Below are 18820 nucleotides of genomic sequence, written 5' to 3' on the forward strand. Positions count from 1 at the left end.
AAATTGTCTTTTTCTTGGTGGTTTTTGTGTGGGAGATATTTTAAAGAGCAACATTGGGATCTCAAACCTCCTCTGCATCCCTGAATCCCTGTTTAGGGACTGTTATTTCCGCAAAAGCTCTGACACTTCTTCAGCTATGTTTTGGGTGGGGTCTGCAGGGCTACAATAACCTGTGTTTCAGATTCAATCGCTGGTGCATTGAACTAAGTTCACTTGTGTCACTCAGGAGTGTGAAAACACACCTTGTAAAGCTAAGCCAGAGTCTAAGTTTACACAAAGGTCCAGCTTGTCCTTGTCTCTCCTCTGGAATATAGCCTTTTCACTTTTTTCCTTCCATTGCTCACTTTCAGGGAACATACTTTTTTTAATTTCCTTAACCGCTTAATTAGAGAGCATGCGTTTTCCAGTTGTCTCTCTTGTGTTCTTCCCCCGCACAGTGTGATTCTCTCTTTTTCGGCTTGCTTCCCTGCCCCTACAATCCGTGTTGCTCACTCTCACCTGTGCGCATCTCTCCTTTTTCACGTGGTCCATGTTTCTATCATGCGCTTCTCCCTCAATCCCCTGTGTTGCTTTCCCTTGTGTGCTGCTTTTCCCCTGCCTTCTCATTACCTGTTGCTTCCTGTCACCACTCACTTCTCTGTTGCCCCCGGCAGTCCTGTTTTTTTTAATTTGTTTATACTTTATTTTTTAAAGCATTTTTTGCGCCGGTACTTTTTACATTTATCAATCCATCTGAAAAGAGAAAAATAAATAAAAAGAGGACTTCGTGTCATTTTAGAAGCCCACATGCATGGTCACACATAAGCGCTTGCAAATGATGCATGAGCGTGCATACAAAACTATATGGCCATCAGCGTCTGCTTCATCACATTTTTTTCTCTCCCTTTGTTAATGCTGAATTGTGTACAGCGTGAATAAAAGGCATTGGCAAAGCCAATCGGTCCCAAAGGTAAGAACTTCTGGCTTTGCCAATGCTTGTTAAAATGTGAAGTTTTGGACTTGCCTTGCAAAATTACTAGTGTCTGTAAGAATATAACAATATAGTTAGGTGATGGGCATATGGTGAAGATGTAATTCCTCCTCTTTGCGTGCCAGTATTGATTTCGAGGCTATTGCGATTGTTAAAAATCTTGTTTAGTGTTAAATAGTTGTTTTGGTCTACTTGAAGATGAGGTTCAGCTTGAGGTTTAGACTTGTTTCAGGTCAAGCCTATTCTGATGTCAAAGGGGCTTTTCGATGCCAAAACCTTTCAGTGGGCATGATAGGTGTAGGGGAGTCATTACATCGCACTACATTTAAAACGCAATATTTACATTACGCTACCATTACATTGCATGTCACTACAACGCATGACACTACAACGCATGACACCACAACGCAGGCATTACAACGCATGTCATTACAATGTATACCATTACAACTCATACCATAACAACGCATAGTACCCCTACACTATCCAACACTTACCCTACTGTTGCACGCCCTGGAGTAGAATAGTAATTTTTACCCCTACACTATCCAACATTTACCTTAAATGCAATGTAATGGTATGCGTTGTAAAGGTATAATGCGATGTAATGGAATCCGTTGTAATGGTATGCGTTGTAAAGGTATAATGTGATGTCATGGAATGCGTTGTAATTGGAGTTTAAAAAAATTCATTGTAATGGCATGCGATGTACATGTATGCGTTGTAAGGGATGTTGCGGTGTAAAAACTGTGTTGTAAAGGCATGCATTGTAAATGTATGCATTGTAACGTCATACATTCGTAGGGGAAAGGATGTAGCCTTACGGCTAGAGTGGTCGCTGTCGAAGCTGGGGAACTGGGTTCGAGTCTTGGCAACGACGCTCAACATCCTGTGATTCTGCGCAAATCACTTAATTTCCCCGTGCCTAACAAAAAATGAATGTGTCCGTCCGCAAAGCAACTGGTGCTATGTAAAGCGCTCTGATACCCGATATCTTCGGGTCTAGTTCGCGCTATATAAAACAACAACAAAAAAACTAAAAAAAAGGTGTGGACTCCGAGGTCGAGCCTTTTTTTCAAGGAGGTTTTTCAGATAAACTATCGTGCTGCTTTTAATGAAGTTTCTTAGTACAGAATTGAGACTTCTTCTAAAACTGGTCTTTGAAGGAACAATCCCCTTTTATTTATGGAAATCAACACTGTTGAGGGTGGTCTTGTGTAGACTGGTCATCAATGTCGACGGTGGTACTGTGTAGACTGGTCATCAATGTCGATTGAGGAAACCAAAGGTGCAGTTTCGGTGCAGGGTGTGGTGGTGTGCCCGAGGCTTGATCTCTGGAACTGGAGTCTTATGAGATGTAATGTGTACCCTGCACCCCTTCACCTCCCATCTGAATCCTTATCATTGTTGCTCCTTTACTCTTTTGGTAACAGTGCAGGTGGCAGACTCTGCAGGGTCTTGGCACTGAATTATAGTGCAGTGCAGGAACGTTCTGTCCCTTTGGTGCCAAATTATGTTTTTTTAGGCTGAAAAGCCTGACAAGCTGAGCCCACACTTTCATCATGATCCCTTGTGGACAGAAGTTACTGACCCTGTGTTGGTCCAACCACATCAATTTGTTGATGCAACTGGGGCAGAATTTAAATGATATGTTTGGTACCACTGCCCTATAAATGAGTCATTCTGATATGACTTGCCCCCGGGTATTCAGCTTAGTCAGGCCCTTGATAATGCTGGACAGTACACTAGATGTTTGGGTGAGGTATCACAAGTCACCTCACAACTAAAAACATGCCTTTGATTAACAATGAGTTCTATTATTTCAAACCAAAAACTAAATGGCAGAGGTGTGCACAGCATGTGATCTACAGCAGCAGATGCAGCATACACGTTATTTTATCATGGCAAAAAATTATCTCAGTAGCACAATTTAAAAAACAGCTGCTCAAATGTGGGATTTCATTTAATCTTGTTGTCCTCCTTCTGGCCTCTAAGAGGGATCTGACCTCCCTCTTTGTTTGTTTCTCACTTATGCAGAGTCCTCTGGCTCCAGGAATAGCAAGCAGACGGTCTTTGACAGGTCACACTGGGGGTGACTGTCTCTTCAGACAAGCTCTTCACTGAGCGCATTTGGGCAGGATGTCTCCCAGCTTTCTCCCAGATGAAAGGATAGGGGCAGCAAGATTTACCGTACACAGTTCCTATGTAAATCCTGGTGTGCTGCAGCACGTCAACGTGTATGGGGGGGGCATGACAGTGGTCTAGTTCAATCAGGATAGATGCTTCTTTCAAAGTTGGGTGGCAAACATAAGAGGGCAGTGGCTGCTTGACAGGCTTTTCTTTGAAACTGGTTCACAGAAACTGTTCTAAGGAAGAGCTGGATTGTATTCAGGCTCTGAGCAAAATAGCAGAAAACAGCTTCATTCTCCAAGAGTGTAGAAAAAGCTGTACCTACTACTCAATAAAACTGCCACCAACTGGCATACACCCACAGTCCACCAAGGGGATTAATCTAATTATAAAAGGAATAACACTTTGGGTGGCAGGATTAAAGTCTGATTAGTGGCATGTCAGAATTAAGCTCTAAAGAGCATTTGGTGAAAACATTGCAAAGAAAATGATTGTTCATGGGGAAGAGCAGCAAACCACAGCAGTGGGGCTCTAGTTATTCAATCTTATTATCCACATTACCTGGCTGTCTGGGGAAACTATTTGAAACTCTCCAATCCCTATTCTAGCTTAATAATGCACACACATTTATAGTTGGTGGTCAGGAACTTCTGGTTCTATGCTTTACTTTACCACATCTCAGACTGCGTCTTGTGTGTTTGTAGCACTTCCTCTCCTGATATATCTCTGCCATGTTCCCCGTCCGTGCCAATCGCTCCTGGCGAGGACTCACTCCTTTCCACCCCGGCACACCTCAATATGCTTCCCAATGTCACCCAATCTCATATACCACTTTTGCCATCTAGCCCAAGTCCCTTCCTCCTGATCTGCCCATGTTGTCCATCTTAGAGGCACCTCATAAAAGATACCATGCGTATTCAACCGCTTTCTTCTAAACAAACTATTTTCTACTTGACTCCACCTTTGCTACAGTTTCCTGTCAGGGTCACAAAAGGCAGGAAGTTTCTCATAGCGAAGGACATGGTTTACAATGTATGGTACCTTCAGCAGCTGCCACATGCAAGGCTGTTCGAGAATCATAGTCTTTCTGCTCCATATCCATTGCAGAGAGTGCAAATCTGGCAGGGATAGAGAAAGAAAACATGCACATGTGTTACAACCTCAAAAAAAACCAGAAACTAAAAAAACCTGAAAAGGCTTTTTAGGCCATGTGGAAGTCAGTGCAATACCCAACAGGCATATGTCTCTGAAGAACTGTTAGGGATAGCGCAGAACCGGTTATTGGGAGGCAAAAACATGACTTTTGGCTGACCCGGCATAGCCCCGCTACACATATCATAGGCACAGAATTGTTTGGAAATATCCCCGTTGGTTACCCTACCTCTGAAAATAGACAGTATGCCCCTAATAACCTGATCCCATTCTCACACATAAAATCCATACTTGCAAAACTTGTTTTCTGGAAAAAGTATAGGAACATTTTCCCATCTTTTTCTGAGAAAATATGTGGTGATTCATTCAACTGAATGACATAACAGCATCTGAGTCTGATAACTCACACAGTAAGGAAGAAAGGGGCTGTGTGTGTATGGGAGAAAGAGATTGATTCTGTATTCCTTCCCGTTTGGAATGAAGGGATATCCTGTTTTTTCGGCTTCTCTGGCTCACATCTTACCTCCTGAGGGCAGACAGGTCCCCACTGTAGGCAGCAAAAAGCAGGTTCACCACAGTCTTGTTCTGCAAAAACCCCAAAAATGATTCCACTGTCAACTGTGCTAAAAGAATGTCCGTGATATATTTTAAGACAAAAATAGTATTCAGCCTTTGCAAGAATGACACTGCTGCCACAAGCCAAGCTTACAAACTATGAGAGGACGTGTATCACAATGAGGCCACTGAGCGTGCCTGTAATCTGTTCAAATCTCTATAGCAGGTAAAAGAATGGGCAGGCGTACAAAAGGTAAACAAAAGGGAAAAGGATCACAAGAGCCCCAATGTTCCACAAGGAGGAGCCCAACACAGCTTGTTCTCAATGGAGAGGGGCAGCTGTTAAGAGTGTGTAAGGATTACAGAGGATAAGACAAGGACCTAGGTCATTTAAGTTCCAAAACATTAAGGGAACTTAGCCAGGTGGTGACTGCAGCAGATATCAGAGTGTCCCCACTTCTTAGAGATAGCAGAATTTGTAAAGGATGGAGAAATACAGATGCACTTCCAGTCCACAAACACTAGAGGAACAAAGAGCCACTCACTTATACTCAGGGAGTAACCCAGGCATGTGTGTACTGGCTTCTTAGAGCCTCTGACAGGCCAGGAACCTTTCAAAACTCCAATGTACACTGGTTCATCACTGGCATCACCTTGTTTAACAGCTCTCCCATACTTACCCTAACATCGCCTTCCTCCCGACGTGGGTCCAGCTTCCAGGGGCAGTGCCGCAAGTTGTCATAGTTATGAAAGTTGAAAAGAGAAACAAGTTCCTGCGGGAAAGTGCAAGCAAGAGTCACGACAAATAGCTTGTGTCCAGGTTCCTGTAAATGAGTGTCAAATGCACGTATATATTTGTGCTAAGGATTGCATAGAAAGATATATGAAAAGCTAGCACATGCACAGACATGAGCCAGATAAGAGGCACACTGGCCTGTTGTATATCCTAACATAGTGGCATACCACAAACAGTAATAACAGATATGAAGAACTTTACCCAAGAATCCAGTGACACCGTTCTACTGATATCACCAGTAACATGATAGAAGGTGGCGCTTTACTGTTGTTGCTGCCTGAACTGAAGAGGGGCTCTAAGAGTAAACATGCTTCTTTTAATTTATGTACATCACCTGCAACAATGAACGTTTGGAATGCCGCAAATATACCCGTGGTTTTAAATAAAAATATACGTCAAACTGCTTCTACTTAAATCACAATGAAAAATGATTATCCCTGATAAGGATATGTTACTTACACTGTAAGCATCTGTTCTTGGCATGCAGAGCTGTAGATTCACATGCTTTGCATACTACTGCCATTTAGTGTTGGGTCCGGATGTTTGCAATTTGTTTTTCTTCTAATAAGTCTTTCCTAGTCACGAGGTAAGGTGACTCTTCTTTTCAGTTATGATGCACATGGACATCAACTCCATTGTTAGATTGTTTTCCCGCAAGAGGGTGAGAATAGAGTAAATTAGGTGTACTATGCAGATGTCCATGTGTATGTCGTGTGCATAGTAAGACCTGCAACAACCACAGGTGTCTGGCGACGAGGCATGTGAATCTACAGCTCAACATGCCAAGAACAGATGCTTTCAGGGTAAGTAACATAATCCGTTCGAGGCATGTGTGCTGGGGATACACATGCTTTGCAAAGACTAAATAGCAGTACTTCTCCAAGCGGTGGCTAACCAGTGGATGTTGCAGTTGTATGAAAGAGTGTCTTTAGCACTGTCTGCCCTACATTAGGTTGTTGACGTGCTAAGACATCCACACAATAATGTTTTGTAAATGTGTGTGGTGTGGACCATGTGGCTGCCTTACATATGTCAGCTATGGGAATGTTACCTAAAAACCCACAGATGCTCCTATTTTGCGAGCAGAATGCGCTCTAGGTGGAATAGTTAAAGTTCTTTTAGCTTTATTATAACAAGTTTGAATGCATTTGACTATCCACCTAGAAATGCCAGATTTTGAAATCGGATTTCTTTTATTAGGTGGAGTAAACGCAACAAAACTCTTTGTCCTGTTGATATAGTATAGTGGTGCTCTTTTAACAGCAAGTGCTTGTAGAGTTCTTTCTGCTACTGAATAAGGGTGAGGAAAGAACACAGATAACTCAACTGACTGACTAATATGAATCGCAGAAACTTCTTTTGGTAGGAATTTAGGATTTGTACAAGAACCACTCTATCTTTGTGTAATTCAAAGAAGGGTTCTTCTAATGTTAATGCCAGTAACTCCCCAATGCGCCTGAGTGAAGTGATGGAGATTAAGAAGGCAACTTTCCATGAAAGAAATTGTAACTGACAACTATGTAATCGTTCAAAGGGTGGACCCATAAGCCTTGTGAGAACAATGTTAAGATTCCAGACAGGTGCAGGTGGCATGCTGGGTGGTATTATTATTTTAAGGCCTTCCATAAAAGCTTTAATAACTGGGACTTTGAATAAGGACAAATTATGTCTGTTTTGTAAATATGCTGCTACTGCTGCAGGGTGTAGTTGAATGGATGTGTAGACTTAGCCTACTCGTTGTAGATGCAAAACATGACAAATAATTTTCTGAATAAATGCATCTTACGGATCTATCTTATTGTTATTACAATAAATATCAAACCTTTTCCTCTTTGCTGCATAACATGCGCTAGTGGTAGGTTCCCTATCTTCTTTAAGGATTGTCATACAATCTGGTAGAAGATTTAGATATCCAAACTCTATGACTTAAAGAGCCAGATCGCTATGCTAAGCTCCTTGGAGTTTGGATATCTGATTTCTCCATGGTTCTGTGTGAGAAAGATGGAAGAGATGTGTAGTTTTTTTGTGTGGAACTACTGACAGTTCTAGTACCGCTGACGGGCCCACATGGGAGCCACTAGAATCAGTGTGAGTGATGTCTGCCTGAGTTTCCAGACCGGAAATGGAAGGAGAGGGAGAGGTGGAAAAGCATAAGCAAATATTCCTGACCAGTTCATCCATGGGCCATTGCCTTTGAATAGATGATGTGGAAATCTGGAGGCAAAGTTTGGGTATTTTGAGTTCTGTGCTGTGGCAAAGAGGTCTATTTGTGGGAAACCACATTTCTGGAAGTATGGGAGGAGAACCTGGGGATGAATTTCCCTTTCGTGCATTTGTTGCCGCATCCTGCTGAGAAGGCCATCAAACTGATTTTATTCCTGGAAGGTGTTCTGCCAGAAGATGAATTTTGTGATGTATTGCCCAATGTCAAATGGTCTGTCAGAGGGGGGACAAATGTATAGAGTGTGCCCCCCTGTTTTTGTACATAGTACATTGCCGTCATAGTGTCAGCCCGACTAAGATGACTTTGCCTACTAGGTGGGGCTGAAATGCTTTTAGTGCTACTGAACTGCTAGAAGTTCCAAGTAATTGATGTGGAGACTTCTGTGTTTGGTGTCCCATTAACCTTGAATTGTAATCTGCTGGAGATGGGCACCCCAACCTGTGAGAGATGCATCTGCTGTTAGTACTACGTGTGGAATAGGGTCGATGAACGGCGGCCCTTTTGATAGGTTTTGTGTGTTCTACCACTGCAGAGAGCGATGAGTGCAGCTGTCTACCAACACTGGGTCTGTTAATTGACGCTGTGCTTGCCTCCACTGTCGTGCTAGACATTCTTGCAGTGGGCGCATGTGTAACCTCGCATTAGGTACTATGTGAATGCATGATGCCATCATTCCTAACAGCTGCATGAAAGTCTTCACTGGTTGGTGCTGGTTTAACTGAAAATGCAGTAAGATCTTTTGATAATTGTGAATCCTGGCTGTACTGGGAGAAGCAAGAACTGTATGATTGTTGAGTGTTGCTCCTAGATACGTTTGCAGTTGTGAGGGTGGAAGATGGGATTTTTGCACATTGACTGTGAATCCTAATTGATGAAGAAGGTTTATTGTAGATTGAGTGTGTTGGGAACACTTTCTCTGTGTTTTGGCTTTTGATGAGCTACTCGTCCAGGTATGGGACGACATGAATTTGTTGTCTTCTCAGATGAGCTGCTACTACTGCCAGACATTTTGTGAATACTCTGGGTGCAGTAATCACTCCAAATTGAAGTACCCTGAATTGGTAATGCTTTCCCGCCGTCACAAACCAGAGGTATTTGTGATGCGCTGGATGAATAGGAATATGAAAGTATGCGTCCTTTAGGTCTAGGGTAAACATAAAGCCGCCTTGCTATATCAATGGAAGCACTTGTTGGAGAGTGACCATATGAAAGTGCTCTGACAGTATGTAGAGATTTAGGGGCCTTAAATCCATTATTGATCGTAGAGACCCGTCCTTTTTGTGAATTAGGAAATACAGTGAATATACTCCTAACCCTTGATATTTTATTGGAACAGCTTCTACAGCTCCTTTTGCCAAAAGGGCTTGTGCCTCTTGTTTAAGTAGCTGTGAGTGTTGTAATTACAGCTGATGATTGCAAGGTGGAATGTTGGGAAGATCGTTGGTGAGTTCCCGGCAATAATTTGTGTAGACACACTTGGGTATTAGTGTGCATTACAAATAAAAAATTCGTTTCATTTTCATTTCAATAACCATGTTGGATAATGTCTAATACCCATTTGTCCATGGGTATTGCTTGCCAAATAGGAAGAAAGTGCTGTAGTCTTTCCCCGACAGGTGTAATATGATCGAGGGGATGGTAGGTAAGTCACTGCTTAATGTTAGATGGAGAGGAACGTGTTGATATACCTCTTCCTCTAGCTTTAAAGTTGTTCCCTCTCTAGTCTCCCCTATATAAACCCTTGGGTGAAGAGGATAGCGTGTTGGTTTTATAGGTGGAAGTATTGGAACCCGAGGTATTGGTTTTGGATCCTCCTCTACAAAATGAGTGACAAAAGGAGCCTCGTCTGGATGGTGACTGCAGGGCTCCCATAGAGTTCGCCACTTCTGTGTCTTTCTTCATTTTCTCAAGTTACACATCTACTTGAGGTCCAAAAAGGTGTTCTTTATCAAAAGGAACATTTGAAATAGATAGTTGTATTTCTGGCTTAAATCCAGCGATTCTAAACCATGCATGCCTATGGAGGAGAATGCTGGTATTGATTCCTAATGCTGCAGTGTCAGCTGCATCTAGTGCACATCGAATAGAAGAATTTGATATTAATTTCCCTTCCTGCACTAGCTCTTGTCCCTTTTTTCTATGCTCTTTTGGGAGGTACTGAAGAATTTCCTCTATTTCATCCCACTGCGCTCTATCATATCTTGCTAAAAGAGCCTGTGTATTAGCAATGCGCCACTGGTTGGCAGATTGCACTGCTATCCTTATGCCTGATGCGTCAAGTAATTTAATGTAGACTCCTTGTCTAGAGGAGGTGCATCTGATGTTGTTTGTGAATTAGCTCTTTTGCGAGCATTTGAAACTAGCAGAGAGTCTAAAGGCAGCTGCCATTTGATATAAATTGGGTCAGATGGTGGAGGTTTGTACATCTTATTGACTTGAGTTTTAAAACCACGGGCACAGACTTGGTCTTTAAAAATGTAATCTGTATGTCTTAACATACCCTTTAACATAGGCGAGCTTTGTGCGGTTCTATGTTTGGAACCTAATGTTTCAAACAGAAAATCTTCCTCTAAGAATTCTTTATATAGAGCAACTCCATGGTTGAAATCAGCTTCTGGTAAGCTATGTTATCATCAGGAGGTGAAAGCCTGGTAGGATAGAGATCAGGATCATTATCTACTGGTTGATTATAATCAATCTGTGGATCTACTGGTGGAGGACCATTATCATCTCCATCATCAAAGTCAGGCTGTGTATACGGAGAACCGTGTGGTGTAATCTGAAAGGGAGTTGACCCTTGTGATGGTATAAGTGGTGGAGAGGATTGAGGAAGAGGATAGATAGGGTTTGTAGCCATGTCCTTTTTCTTCAAATAAATAGTAGGACTTGAATCCTCAGTAACATTTCTTTTCTAGGATGGTGTATCATCCTTGGCTACAATGTGTCCAGTCTCTGGATTAATGTAGAGACATTTCTGTTTGGGTCTCCAACTTTTCTTTCATAATGTCCAAATCGGTTCCGGAGGTTTTGAAATACAATCTTTATCTTTCGGTGCCAAACGTTTTGGTGCCGAACCGGGCTGATGCTTTTTGTCTTTTGAAGTCAAAGGTTTTTGCTAAGAAGAGGTCTTGTCTCGACTTGAGCCCAAGCCGGAAGGCTTGACTTGTTGTTTTGGTGCAGGCCCAAAGGCCAAGGGCGTTTAAAACTGTCTCTCGGTGCCAACCATGGCCTGAAGGCAGTGGTGGCCCAGAAGCCTTCGGTTTACTAAGAACAGGTTTGATGGGCAAAGGGGCTTTTTTACTCACGACCCACTGTCCCGCTGGAAGTTCTGCGGACTGTAGGTCGATCTCAAGCTCGGAGTCCGATTCATGAATGCAGAGGGCTTCTGCCTCTTCCGCTGCCGATGCTTCCATCTCTTCTTGTTCGGTATCTTCTCTGAAGATATCCGGTGTCTACTCGATGTTCTGTCCCTGCATGTCTCTTCGTTGAGGCCAAAGATCCCGCAAAGTCTTTTTCAATGGAAAAGATTGACAAGCGTCACAATCTTCCTCCTTGTGCTCTGGTGATAGGCACAAGTTCCATCAGCAGTACACACAAGGAGTACGACAGGGTGGAACTTGAGGAAACGGCTAGGCCCGAAGATCACTCACGACATCTTCTGGATTGAAGATGGAGTTTTCTTGCTTTTTTCGACACGCCGGAATAAGGGAACACGAACGAAAACAATACCGACGAGGGCACAGTGGGTTGTGTACCAAGGGGATCCCGAAGAACGGTCTCGAGCCAGAGCGCCACAAACGACGTCCAAACCCGTTGGTGGAAAGAAAACAATCTAACAATGGAATTGATGGCCATGCGCAGTATCACTGGAAGGAGGAAACACCTTTCCTCGTGACTAGGAAAGACTTTTTCAAATAAAAACAAATTGCAAATATCCAGACCCAACACTAGATGGCAGGAGTATGCAAAGCAAGAGTATCTACAGCACACATGCCTTAAACACATTTTACTGCCAACATCCAAATAGAGTCAATTAAATAATTTCTGCGTTAAAACCTTAATTGGAGCCCTGTTAGAATTAAAAAACTAATTTGATATAAGTGTGGATGCCGAGGTGCGTAAACAAACACCTACAAATTATATGCGTGCAAGTGATAGATTGTGTACAGCATGAACATTGAACAGCATATTTATCGAGCAGTTGTGTCGCCCTTGTGCTATGCAATGGGGCAACACAACTACTAAGTAAGATTTATCAAGCCACGCAAGGCAAGCTTGCTTGGCTTGATAAATCTAGAGTATACAACGCAGCTCAAATTGCTGCGTTGTGTTACTCTGCCCCAGGCAGGCGTTGCTTGGATGGAGTGTGAGTGTTCTCACATATCCACCCATGAATTTTGCCGCATTCCCAGATTTTCCAACACTGGTAAGCCTGGGAACGCGTCAAAATGCTACGCCTCCCCAAGTGAAGTATAACACTGAGAAATATCTTTATTTCTCCTTGTTTTTTCCTCTTTCTGTGTTTGCTGCATTGTGCGGCACACACAGAAAGGGGAACATCCCTCAGAAGATTGTTTTTGTGCAGGAAGGTGTCCCTTCCTTTACAAAAAACAATCCTGGTTACAATGCAGGAACCCTTGCACCATGGTGCAAGGGTGCCAACGTTGGCATTAGGCAGCACATTATGCGCCAGCGCGTGGAAAAGACAGAAATGCGCCCTATCATGTTTAACACAGGCCATTCCTGCCCTTTCCCTATCACAGATTGCAGCAAGGTGGCTTGCTATGCAGCGTGATTTGAAATTTTAAAAAAGTGCCCCTAAGTTTGTTTATATTTGTTAGTGCACAAGCCGCAACATGTGAGTATGTTTATAAGCATAATTAACTAAATGCATGTGAACCAGAAGGAACTGCACTAGTATGCACATTTTTGTATGTAGGTGGACATACCTTTCTACACATGTGTATACACATCTTCACTTAAATGCTGTAATTGGAACATGCATGTGCAAATCCGTGTAGCATGCTTACACACCAGTATAATTTCCGGGTGTACTATTTGATCATGAGAACATTTACATACATGTGACATCTGCACACACCTGGCTGAACTTGATTCCTCTCAAACTGTTGCCAACTTTATCCACAGGTGGGGACCAGCAGAAGACCCCCATCACGTTGGGCACCACCAGAAGCACAGCCCCAGAAACGCCTGACTTGGCTGGCAGACCGACCTGAAAGGCAAAGTGATGTCATCAGACACTGTTAGTGCAGGGTCTGTATCTCTGTGGTGCCACCAGGCACTGTTAATGCAGGGTCTGTATCTCTGTGGTGCCATCAGGCACTGTTAGTGCAGGGTCTGTATCTCTGTGGTGCCACCAGGCACTGTTAATGCAGGGTCTGTATCTCTGTGGTGCCATCAGGCACTGTTAGTGCAGGGTCTGTATCTCTGTGGTGCCATCAGACACTGTTAGTGCAGGGTCTGTGTCTGTGGTGCCACCAGGCACTGTTAATGCAGGGTCTGTATCTCTGTGGTTCCATCAGGTACTGTTAGTGCAGGGTCTGTATCTGTGGTGCCATCAGGTACTGTTAGTGCAGGGTCTGTATCTCTGTGGTGCCATCAGGCACTGTTAGTGCAGGGTCTGTATCTCTGTGGTGCCATCAGACACTGTTAGTGCAGGGTCTGTATCTGTGGTGCCATCAGGCACTGTTAGTGCAGGGTCTGTATCTCTGTGGTGACATCAGGCACTGTTAGTGCAGGGTCTGTATCTCTGTGGTTCCATCAGGTACTGTTAGTGCAGGGTCTGTATCTGTGGACCATCAGGCACTGTTAGTTCAGGGTCTGTATCTCTGTGGTGCCATCAGGCACTGTTAGTGCAGGGTCTGTATCTCTGTGGTGCCATCAGACACTGTTAGTGCAGGGTCTGTATCTGTGGTGCCATCAGGCACTGTTAGTGCAGGGTCTGTATCTCTGTGGTGCCATCAGGCACTGTTAGTGCAGGGTCTGTATCTCTGTGGTGCCATCAGACACTGTTGGTGCAGGGCAGGTATCTGTTGTGCCATCAGGCACTGTTAGTGCAGGGTCTGTATCTCTGTGGTGCCATCAGACACTGTTGGTGCAGGGCCTGTATCTGTGGTGCCATCAGGCATTGTTAGTGCAGGGTCTGTATCTGTGGTGCCATCAGGCACTGTTAGTGCAGGGTCTGTATCTCTGTGGTGCCATCAGACACTGTTGGTGCAGGGCCTGTATCTGTGGTGCCATTAGGCACTGTTAGTGCAGGGTCTGTATCTGTGGTGCCATCAGGCACTGTTAGCGCAGGATCTGTATCTCTGTGGTGCCATCAGGCACTGTTAGTGCAGGGTCTGTATCTTTGTGGTGCCATCAGGCACTATTAGTGCAGGGTCTGTATCTGTGGTGCCATCAGGCACTGTTAGTGCAGGGTCTGTATCTCTGTGTGCCATCAGGCACTGTTAGTGCAGAGTCTGTGGTGCCATCAGGCACTGTTAGTGCAGGGACTTAACCTCTGTGGTGCCATCAGGCACTGTTAGTGCAGGGTCTGTATCTGTGATGCCATCAGGCACTGTTAGTGCAGGGTCTGTATCTCTGTGGTGCCAGCAGGCACTGTTAGTGCAGGGTCTGTATCACTGTGGTGCCATCAGGCACTGTTAGTGCAGAGTCTGTATCTGTGATTCCATCAGGCACTGTTAGTGCAGGGTCTGTATCTCTGTGGTGCCATCGGGCACTGTTAGTGCAGGTTCTGTATCTCTGTGGTGCCATCAGGCACTGTTAGTGCAGGGTCTGTATCTGTGGTGCCATCAGGCACTGTTAGTGCAGGGTCTGTATCTCTGTGGTGCCATCAGACACTGTTGGTGCAGGGCCTGTATCTGTGGTGCCATCAGGCACTGTTAGTGCAGGGTCTGTATCTGTGGTGCCATCAGGCACTGTTAGTGCAGGATCTGTATCTCTGTGGTGCCATCAGGCACTGTTAGTGCAGGGTCTGTATCTCTGTGGTGCCTCCAGGCACTGTTAGTGCAGGGTCTGTATCTGTGATGCAATCAGGCACTGTTAGTGCATGGTCTGTATCTCTGTGGTGCCATCAGGCACTGTTAGCGCAGGATCTGTATCTCTGTGGTGCCATCAGGCACTGTTAGTGCAGGGTCTGTATCTTTGTGGTGCCATCAGGCACTGTTAGTGCAGGGTCTGTATCTGTGGTGCCATCAGGCACTGTTAGTGCAGGGTCTGTATCTCTATGTGCCATCAGGCACTGTTAGTGCAGGGTCTGTGGTGCCATCAGGCACTGTTAGTGCAGGGACTTAACCTCTGTGGTGCCATCAGGCACTGTTAGTGCAGGGTCTGTATCTGTGATGCCATCAGGCACTGTTAGTGCAGGGTCTGTATCTCTGTGGTGCCAGCAGGCACTGTTAGTGCAGGGTCTGTATCACTGTGGTGCCATCAGGCACTGTTAGTGCAGGGTCTGTATCTCTGTGGTGCCATCAGACACTGTTGGTGCAGGGCAGGTATCTGTTGTGCCATCAGGCACTGTTAGTGCAGGGTCTGTATCTCTGTGGTGCCATCGGACACTGTTGGTGCAGGGCCTGTATCTGTGGTGCCATCAGGCATTGTTAGTGCAGGGCCTGTATCTGTGGTGCCATCAGGCACTGTTAGTGCAGGGTCTGTATCTCTGTGGTGCCATCAGACACTGTTGGTGCAGGGCCTGTATCTGTGGTGCCATTAGGCACTGTTAGTGCAGGGTCTGTATCTGTGGTGCCATCAGGCACTGTTAGCGCAGGATCTGTATCTCTGTGGTGCCATCAGGCACTGTTAGTGCAGGGTCTGTATCTTTGTGGTGCCATCAGGCACTATTAGTGCAGGGTCTGTATCTGTGGTGCCATCAGGCACTGTTAGTGCAGGGTCTGTATCTCTGTGTGCCATCAGGCACTGTTAGTGCAGAGTCTGTGGTGCCATCAGGCACTGTTAGTGCAGGGACTTAACCTCTGTGGTGCCATCAGGCACTGTTAGTGCAGGGTCTGTATCTGTGATGCCATCAGGCACTGTTAGTGCAGGGTCTGTATCTCTGTGGTGCCAGCAGGCACTGTTAGTGCAGGGTCTGTATCACTGTGGTGCCATCAGGCACTGTTAGTGCAGAGTCTGTATCTGTGATTCCATCAGGCACTGTTAGTGCAGGGTCTGTATCTCTGTGGTGCCATCGGGCACTGTTAGTGCAGGTTCTGTATCTCTGTGGTGCCATCAGGCACTGTTAGTGCAGGGTCTGTATCTGTGGTGCCATCAGGCACTGTTAGTGCAGGGTCTGTATCTCTGTGGTGCCATCAGACACTGTTGGTGCAGGGCCTGTATCTGTGGTGCCATCAGGCACTGTTAGTGCAGGGTCTGTATCTGTGGTGCCATCAGGCACTGTTAGTGCAGGATCTGTATCTCTGTGGTGCCATCAGGCACTGTTAGTGCAGGGTCTGTATCTCTGTGGTGCCTTCAGGCACTGTTAGTGCAGGGTCTGTATCTGTGATGCAATCAGGCACTGTTAGTGCATGGTCTGTACCTCTGTGGTGCCATCAGGCACTGTTAGCGCAGGATCTGTATCTCTGTGGTGCCATCAGGCACTGTTAGTGCAGGGTCTGTATCTTTGTGGTGCCATCAGGCACTGTTAGTGCAGGGTCTGTATCTGTGGTGCCATCAGGCACTGTTAGTGCAGGGTCTGTATCTCTATGTGCCATCAGGCACTGTTAGTGCAGGGTCTGTGGTGCCATCAGGCACTGTTAGTGCAGGGACTTAACCTCTGTGGTGCCATCAGGCACTGTTAGTGCAGGGTCTGTATCTGTGATGCCATCAGGCACTGTTAGTGCAGGGTCTGTATCTCTGTGGTGCCAGCAGGCACTGTTAGTGCAGGGTCTGTATCACTGTGGTGCCATCAGGCACTGTTAGTGCAGAGTCTGTATCTGTGATGCCATCAGGCACTGTTAGTGCAGGGTCTGTATCTCTGTGGTGCCATCAGGCACTGTTAGTGCAGGGTCTGTATCTGTGGTGCCATCAGGCACTGTTAGTGCAGGGTCTGTATCTCTGTGGTGCCATCAGACACTGTTGGTGCAGGGCCTGTATCTGTGGTGCCATCAGGCACTGTTAGTGCAGGGTCTGTATCTGTGGTGCCATCAGGCACTGTTAGTGCAGGATCTGTATCTCTGTGGTGCCATCAGGCACTGTTAGTGCAGGGTCTGTATCTCTGTGGTGCCATCAGGCACTGTTAGTGCAGGGTCTGTATCTGTGGTGCCATCAGGTACTGTTAGTGCAGGGTCTGTATCTCTGTGTGCCATCACGCACTGTTAGTGCAGGGACTGAATCTCTGTGGTGCCATCGGGCACTGTTAGTGTAGGGTCTGTATCTCTGTGGTGCCATCAGGCACTGTTAGTGCAGGATCTGTATCTGTGATGCCATCAGGCACTGTTAGTGCAGGTTCTGTATCTCTGTGGTGCCATCAGGCACTGTTAGTGCAGGGTCCGTATCTGTGGTGCCATCAGGCACTGTTAGTGCAGGGTCTGTATCTCTGTGGTGCCATCAGACACTGTTGGTGCAGGGCCTGTATCTGTGGTGCCATCAGGCACTGTTAGTGCAGGGTCTGTATCTGTGGTGCCATCAGGCACTGTCTGTATCTGTGGTGCCATCAGGCACTGTTAGTGCAGGGTCTGTATCTGTGGTGCCATCAGGCACTGTTAGTGCAGGGTCTGTATCTCTGTGTGCCATCAGGCACTGTTAGTGCAGGGACTGAATCTCTGTGGTGCCATCGGGCACTGTTAGTGCAGGGTCTGTATCTCTGTGGTGCCATCAGGCACTGTTAGTGCAAGGTCTGTATCTGTGATGCCATCGGGCACTATTAGTGCATTGTCTGTATCTCTGTGGTGCCATCAGGCACTGTTAGTGCAGGTTCTGTATCTCTGTGGTGCCATCAGGCACTGTTAGTGCAGGGTCTGTATCTGTGGTGCCATCAGGCACTGTTAGAGCAGGGTCTGTATCTCTGTGGTGCCATCAGGCACTGTTGGTGCTGGGTCTGTATCTGTGGTGCCATCAGGCACTGTTAGTGCAGGGTCTGTGTCTGTGGTGCCATCGGGCAGTGTTAGTGCAGGGTCTGTATCTGTGATGCAATCAGGCACTGTTAGTGCATGGTCTGTATCTCTGTGGTGCCATCAGGCACTGTTAGTGCAGGGTCTGTATCTCTGTGGTGCCATCAGGCACTGTTAGTACAGGGACTGAATCTCTGTGGTGCCATCAGGCACTGTTAGTGCAGGGTATGTGGTGCCATCAGGCACTGTTAGTGCAGGGTCTGTATCTCTGTGGTGTAATGTAATGTAAATAGGATTTTAGATAGCGCAGTTATCACTCCAAGGAGCATCTTGGCGCTAGAAACGGAACACCAGGGATGGTGAAGGACACTGGTTTACTACTCCTACGAGAGGTGCAGGCATTCAGATCAAAGCTTTACACAGTGTGTCAGGTGAACTGTAAATCCAGGTCTTAAGTGCCTTCCTAAAGACCGATTCGGATGCAATTTGGCGGAGAAGGGGTGGGGGTTGATTCCAAGCCTTAGATCCAATGACAGCCAGAGATTTCCCTCCCTTTGAGATCAGTCTAAAGGTTGGAATGGTCAGCAAATTTGCGTTGGATGATCTTAGATGACGGGACTGGAAATAACGTTTGAAACCCGCATGGAGATATTTAGGACCTCGTGAGTGAAAAGCTCTAAAAGTAATGATTAGGACCTTAAACAGAACACGTTTATGAATTGGCAGCCGGTGAAGGACATCCAATGCGGCTGTGGCAAAGCATTTCCTAGGCCACCTTAAAACCAGCCGGGCAGCTGCATGCTGGACCATCTGCAGCTTATGCATGACTGCTTTGTTGGTTCCCGTGTAGAGGCTGTACAGTAGTCCAGCCTAGATGTTATGAGGGCAACCTGCAACCGTTTGTCTGGCTGAGTGTGGTAGCAGGT

At 45.8% G+C, this 18820-nt stretch overlaps 1 protein-coding gene across 2 annotated transcripts in view; it reads right to left on the reverse strand.

Annotated features, from left to right (window-relative positions):
* GLS2 (glutaminase 2) overlaps positions 1–18820 on the reverse strand; it is a 324314-nt gene that overhangs the window by 26461 nt on the left and 279033 nt on the right. For both annotated transcript variants that reach the window (XM_078689104.1, XM_078689105.1), the window contains exons 13-16: positions 12929–13060; positions 5488–5580; positions 4776–4837; positions 4142–4218 (exon numbers count right to left, since the gene is read on the reverse strand). In XM_078689104.1, the coding sequence (XP_078545230.1) occupies positions 4142–4218; positions 4776–4837; positions 5488–5580; positions 12929–13060 (364 nt within the window). The remainder of the gene's footprint in view (positions 1–4141; positions 4219–4775; positions 4838–5487; positions 5581–12928; positions 13061–18820) is intronic.

Source organism: Lissotriton helveticus, chromosome 1_1, assembly GCF_964261635.1.
Source record: "Lissotriton helveticus chromosome 1_1, aLisHel1.1, whole genome shotgun sequence".
Lineage (NCBI taxonomy): Eukaryota > Metazoa > Chordata > Amphibia > Caudata > Salamandridae > Lissotriton > Lissotriton helveticus.